At 38.2% G+C, this 6,737-nt stretch overlaps 1 protein-coding gene across 1 annotated transcript; it reads right to left on the reverse strand.

The window, feature by feature from the left end:
- Window positions 1–4,378: 4,378 nt before the first annotated feature.
- Window positions 4,379–6,459, reverse strand: LOC121970562 (putative transcription factor bHLH041). The gene is made up of 4 exons (XM_042521358.1): window positions 6,237–6,459; window positions 5,579–6,079; window positions 5,131–5,496; window positions 4,379–4,654 (listed from the first exon to the last, which is right to left on the reverse strand). Exons 1-4 carry the CDS (start codon window positions 6,348–6,350, stop codon window positions 4,550–4,552), a joined length of 1,086 nt encoding a protein of 361 aa, XP_042377292.1. The 5' UTR covers window positions 6,351–6,459; the 3' UTR covers window positions 4,379–4,549.
- Between the last annotated feature and the right edge of the window lie 278 nt (window positions 6,460–6,737).

Below are 6,737 nucleotides of genomic sequence, written 5' to 3' on the forward strand. Positions count from 1 at the left end.
TCTAAGTTAAAAACACTGAAGAAAATTTGAGTAACTATTTAAAGTATTATTTAATTACAATTAAATGCTTTATCAGTTAGTCAATTAAATATTTTATTTCATTAATTGGCTTCCAGGCTATAACGAGGCACTAGACCTTCTTAGTTATTAGAGCAATAACTACTTTCTAGACAAAGTCTTTTAAGGAAATTCAAACATTTAATTTTCTCCCTGAAAGCACTAAGTCTAATTATAGTTCAATTTAGACAAGACTTTGGAACCCAATATAGGTTTCAGCGAACTAGGTTAATTAAAAATCTCTTAGGAATATTTTTCTGAGAAATTTTCCTAATTTGTCTCTTGTGGTAATTAAAATACCAGTTCAATTTATTATATTTCCTAATATTTTGATTTTTAACATATGAGCATGCATGATTTTTCAAGTTCTTTATTTCTTTTTATAAATTATCATTTTCTAATTTTGTTTTATCAAATTCTTCTTATGGACAAGATTTTGCTAGAATTAATTTTAACTCTTTAATTTCTTTTTCTAATTTGCAACAATCTTTAGATAATAATTTAACAAATTTAAATAACTTATCGGGAGGAAGAGATCGTACCTGACTTACCTTGTCGATCTCGTTATCTGTAGCTCCCCCTGAACTACTGCTTTCTTCTGATGTCGCTCCCCCTTCATCGATGCTCTCGATACTCATTTCGGACGAACTTGCTTCGTTTTCATCGTCTTGATGACTTGTCATTAACGCAAGTCTGACAACAACTTCAACTTCTGATTCAGACGATGTTTCATCCCACATCGCCTTTAGCATCTTGTACTTGTTCGATTGGACAGACTTCTTATTCTTCCCTTTGTCCTTGTCCTTGATCTTTAACTTAGGGCAGTTATCTTTAACATGCCCTTTTTCATTACAGTGGTAGCATCTGATTGTTCTTTTCTTTCTACCCTGCAGATGGTTAGTTTTTCTAGATTTAAATAATTTTTTAAATTATCTTACCATCATTACCATTTCTTCGTCGTCGAGAGAGGATTCTGAATCTTGTGCGTCCATCCTTGCCTTAAAGGCAACGTTGTACTTCGGCTTCTTCGGATCTGCACATCTCATTTCATGGACTTCAAATGTTGAAAACATTTCTTCTAAGGTAACAGAATCTAAATCTTTAGAAATATAGTAAGTATCTACTAATGATGTCCACTCAGTAGATCTAGGAAATGCATTAAGCACGTACCTTAGTGAATCTCGGTTGCTTACTTTCTCTGAGATTCGTGAGTCCTGTGATTAGTTCCTTCATTCTCGAGTGAAGATGTGCAACGGTTTCTTCTGTTTCCAGTTTTATGTTGCTTAACTGATTCCTTAGCAGATCCCGTCTCGCGAGCTTGGATTTGGACATCCCTTCGTGTAACTCAAGAAACTTCTCTTAAAGCTCCTTTGCTGAGTCGTAGGCACCGATCCGGTTGACTTCTTGTAGCGGTAGGATGCTCAGCAGATGGAACTCTGCTTTGTCATTTGCCACGAAGTCTGTCTGCTCCTTCTTCGTCCACTGGTATTCTTCCTTTCTTTCGGGTGCTACAAAACTGAATTTCATTATTAAAAGTAATTCAAAGTCAGTTTTAAAGAATACCTCCATTTTCTTTGTCCAACTCACGAACTCCCCCTCGAACTTCGGTGAATAGATGCTTGGTCTGGCCATCTCGTATGCTTCATTCGACGGTTAGTCCTCCTGAAGCATCTTCGCTCTGATACTACTTGTTAGTCGACTAGAGGGGGGGGGGGGGTGAATAGCCCCTACACAAATTAAACAAAAATACATTCCTCAAACTTATAACTTAAAATAACACTTGTATAAACAAAATAAAAAATAAACTAAAAAGAAAGAGACACAGCAAATTACTTGGTTACAACCGGGGAGGATGTTAATCCAAGGCAAAAAAGCGCACTAACAAAATCTCCTCTAGGCGGAGAAGCCTCTTATAACATTCGAAGCTCACAAAGCAAAGCTAAACTCTAACAAACTCAAGCACAAGTGTTGTTTCAAACTATTCTACGTTGTTGTAAAGCTTTAGGAGCAAGGCTGCTTATATAACCTTGCTCGGGGCGCCTGGAAGCATTCCAGACACCTAGAATGGGATAAAACCATATCCCCGACGCGTCAGTCAAAGTCCACGTTGATTTTGATAAAACTTGGGTTCCAGACACTCGGAAGGGTTCCGAGCGCCCGGACTGCTCCGGATGCCCCGAAGGGGAAAGTCAACATTTTGTTGAGTTTCTCTCCGAGTCTCCAGTTTCATCTCCGCTTACTTTGGTCCGGTTCTTCCGCTCCAACTCCGCTCGCTTGAGTGATTTCTACCATCCGGAATAGGGCTCACCCGAACCCAACTTCCGGCCTTCTCCTCGAGCAAGCTTCCGCTCCGGCTTCTCGTCCCTCGGAAATGCCACACACCTCCTTCTCGTCCGCCCACATACTCTTCCGCAGCTCCTCGTCCCTTAGATGCACCGAGCCTATTGGCTCTCTCCCGTGTCGTCTTTCTCACTAGCTGCGTCTTTTGCTCGACATCCTGTGCTCCTAAGTTCCTGCACACTTAGACACAGGATTAAACACAATAGGACCTAATTTAACTTATTTGATCACATCAAAACAACCTTCGGGAACCAACAATATGGACAAGCGCCTCTATTTGTTAAGTATAAACAGAGGTAAAACCGTTACTTATGAGACAACTTATATAGCTATGAATAGAGATATATGCATAAGTTAAGGTTGTCTTGATAATTATGTCAAGATGAGATCATTTATGTAATGATAAGAGTAAATAAACTCACCATTTACTAAATCTGCTTAAGGTCAGATTGGAATTCATATGTTGAATTCAAGATTAGACATTATGTATGTCTAGATCAAAATTTATACGGTGTTAAATTTTGAGAAAAACATATGCTCTTTTTAGTAAAGAGAAAAATATCGTAACATGTGATTCATACCACATGTGTTATGACGACAATAAGGGTAGCAGGAGAATGGATCCCTACTTCTCTACTATGTGAGACCCTTGAGATTATAAGTTAATCTCAATCTTACCCTAAGTGACTATTTAATTGTCTACTTAAAATTCTTATCAGTGTCTGCTACTTTAGCATGTTTCCTATTGGTTATGAGTGATTCGGTCTATGGAGAATAACTAGGAAAACGATTGATTAGAATAAATAGATTTGAGCTAAGAAGGAAGATTAAGATATATTTACATCTTTGATGTTATTCACTGGTCAACTCATTTCTGTTATGTATAGAAATGATTATGAATATTAAATATGGAACATGCTTTCAACACAATTGTCATTATGAGGGATTAGAGATGCTCATAATGATATAAATGATTAATCTGGGGTAAAGGCAAGTTATTAATGTCTCTGATTCATTCTATAAAGCAAGTATGTAAGGTGTAACAATTTTCTTAGCAATAATTGCTCAGTATGCTTATTGTCGCACGAACCATTTTCCCTAAAGTATGGATTGAATGTTTTTATTTGGTCTTTGTTACTAATTAGTGTTTTGCTCCAGTCTTTGTGACTTGATTATAATATAATGTATGTGACTTACATGGTCTTTGTAACTAGTTAACCTTTATAGATTGAATTGGATGAGTGGGAGATATTAGAGTTAGGAAGGTGAGAAGGTGTCCCTTCCGCTTCCTCTTCCAATCCATTCACCTTCCTCCATCAATGAAGGAAGGGAAGAGACCTTCTACACCTATATAAGGTCGTCCAAAGCAATCTAAAAGAATATATATATATATATATATATATATATATATATATATAATCATAAGAGAGGTGGTGAGCAAGTAATCGGTAAGGAGAACATCCATTAAAGAGGGATTTAGCTCGTGGAATCTTAAGAAGTTTTCCAATTCGTTCGTGATCGTTCTTCCAATAACAAGTTATTCTTCGATATCTTCTTCGATCTTTTTCTCCGAGCATCACTGTGCGTTTTTCATTTTGTATGTAAAGCGAAGATCAAGATCTACTACGAGAGATCACTATGAGTTTTACAGATTTTGTATTTATGTAGTTTTCATGTTTTAGAATCATCAAGATATGTATGTTGATCGAGACATGGAGCGCGTCATATGTTCTCTGTATTGACTGAACCTTGACCTTGTCATATGACTTCCCTATTGATCAAGTCAAGACTTTGTCACATGAATCCTTACTTACCGATGTATGAAGGATAAATTGAAAAATACGCACAGCAAATGACCGCTCAGAGTTCTTAGTTCTACCGCTTATTTAAAAAAAAAATTATCTATTAATCCATCAAATGCATGATTGATTTAGTTCTACATCTTTATTAATTTATTGCCTACCATGATCCCCTAAGATCGTGATGAGTGACTGAATTTTTTTATTTCAACAACATAAGACTTAGAGCTACGCAAGTGCATTTCAAAATACAAAGTCTACCATGATCCCCTAAGATCGTGATGAGTGACTGAATTTTTTTATTTCAACAACATAAGACTTAGAGCTACGCAAGTGCATTTCTAAAACAAATCCTACAAATCTAAATTGCGAAAAGGAAGGGGTTCAGCAGGTGGTGCAACGCCATTAATCGCCCTGTTCATGGCTTCCTGGAATAATGCCTCGTTCCAGTCGCAACTCTGCGCCACCAAATGACAATTATATCGATCAGCAGTGTTTTTCTTACAACAAAGAACCTACCAAAAGCTCATTCGTAGAAATGTGCCGTTTACTTCACTGTTAATTGGTCTTATTATATTTATAAATTTGCAGCTTCTTGGAAGGTCCAAACAGGCCTGGAGTGGTCCATTACATCAGGCATGCAAGTTGCAGTACTATAATTCATGCATTTGGCTGTTTTTGACATCGACTCGATCGAATTATCAGACGACGCGATTTAGTCAAAAAAAAAATAATAATTCAGAGAGGAAAATATAAATAACCAAAGAGAAGGTGCATGGTTGGTTTCCTGGAAACTACTTGCCAATTGCCATGGCTGAGCTAATCGTACAACCTTTCTTTAATTAGAAGACCCAGTCCATTTCTTCTACGGTCAACCATTTTTTTTTGTGAAATTTAAAAGTGAGAAATTTGTAAACTAGCTAGTTACACGTACCTTAATCTGTAGCTTCAGATTTACTCTGGCAGAGATTCGCATCTTAGGGGAGTATGCACGAGCATCCACTGAAGCTATGCTCACGATCCTCATCCCTCTGAGGCACTCCAGAACTTGCAGGATTATATTCACAATGTCGCATTCCACTCTCACTGTGATCTTGATGTGGATTTGCTCCAACTGCGAGCGTGACTGGTCTGAGCCTAATTTCATGACTTCGACTTGGAAATTGCCTTCTGCCATCTCGTGATCTAATATTGGTAGATGTGCTTCCAGTTTTCTGTTCTTTTCCTGGAGATCCATAATTTGGGCTCTCAGGGTCTTCAAGTAGTTCCTCGCACTGATCAGCACTGAAGCTTTATCCCTCTGTAAGAACATATGCATGCATGTCGAGTGTAAAGATCGGGGAAAAGGAATCGATTAATATTTTACCAGATATTAATTGTACCTTGGAATCCGGAGGAAGAATCATGCTGAGCCTGTGGAAGCTGTCGTTGAGCTTCTCGCGACGTCTCCGTTCCGATATCACATGGTGCAACTGGTTGCTCGTCGCCGGCTCTGGCCATGTCGTCGTCTTCATCCCCTCTACTCGCTGCCGATCACACTTTATTCTTCTCAGGAAGCAGATCGAGCCCTTTATCATCTTTTGGCCGCACAAACTAATCTCTTTGAGTTCGAGCTTGGGAGCCAAAACAGGATTGTAAGGCCTAAACGCTCGCCTACTTGAATTGTTCTGCTCGCCGAAAACTTCTCCAGCTGGGTTGGACATCGTCGACGGCGAAGATACGGCGGACGACGACGGGGTCGTGGTGGTGGAAGAGATGACGGCCAACATGGCCTTCATGATCACCGCCTCGTCGGCTGGAAATTGCACGCCTTGTTGTTGGTTCTTCAACTGCTTGAAAGGGAAGATGCCCTTCAAGTCCGGGTCCTCCATTTTCTGTGAGATCTGCAGAGAAGTAACAGATAAACGAAGTTAATCATTTATCAAAATGTAACCAGGATCCACAACTGTAAATAGATTTTCTTAACTATTCTCTCATAAGATCTAATGGGAAAAGAAGGGAGGGGAGGAAAAAATCAGATGCAGTATTTGAAGAACTCACCTGATAGATGAATTGCCCTGGTTCTTGAGAGTAGATTAATGGTCCTGCAAATGAACCAAGAGCTCTTGCGGCGTAGCTGAGGTCGCCGTCAACATTGCAACGCCATCCATCCATGGAGAGTCTATCAGAATCTAGAGATGTAAAATATTGTCTGCAAAGAACAGAGGCTTCCAGCTCTGGTTTTAAGTAATCGTACTCGGAAGAATTAATTTACTAACCATTTTTTTCCACTTATGTTTTTGTGAGTCTGAGACAATTAATAAATTGAGAAGACAAAGTCGTCCACTGACCAACTCCATAATAAGCCATTATTCGAAAAAAAAATAAACTGATAAGAAGGCTTTTGGTCATCCATCATAAGTACTTTTTAATTTATATGGATTATATGGATGATGGATAGAAAAATTTGATAGGATGAGATTAATCATCTAGTTAATGAGTTTAACTAGTTTATCATATTATTCTAAAAATTAATTATCTAAATAAAATTAGTTATATTAA

This window comes from Zingiber officinale, chromosome 1B (assembly GCF_018446385.1).
Source record: "Zingiber officinale cultivar Zhangliang chromosome 1B, Zo_v1.1, whole genome shotgun sequence".
Classification (NCBI taxonomy): Eukaryota; Viridiplantae; Streptophyta; class Magnoliopsida; order Zingiberales; family Zingiberaceae; genus Zingiber; species Zingiber officinale.

Bases quoted from the DNA above. Each gene is read 5' to 3' on its own strand.
- LOC121970562 (XM_042521358.1), bottom strand. From the start codon at position 6,350: ATGGATGGATGGCGTTGCAATGTTGACGGCGACCTCAGCTACGCCGCA. The intron at 5,497-5,578 runs GTACAATTAATA...ATGTTCTTACAG, and splicing joins TTCTTCCTCCGGATTCCAAG to AGGGATAAAGCTTCAGTGCT. The intron at 4,655-5,130 runs GTACGTGTAACT...TTGGTGGCGCAG, and splicing joins ATCTGAAGCTACAGATTAAG to AGTTGCGACTGGAACGAGGC.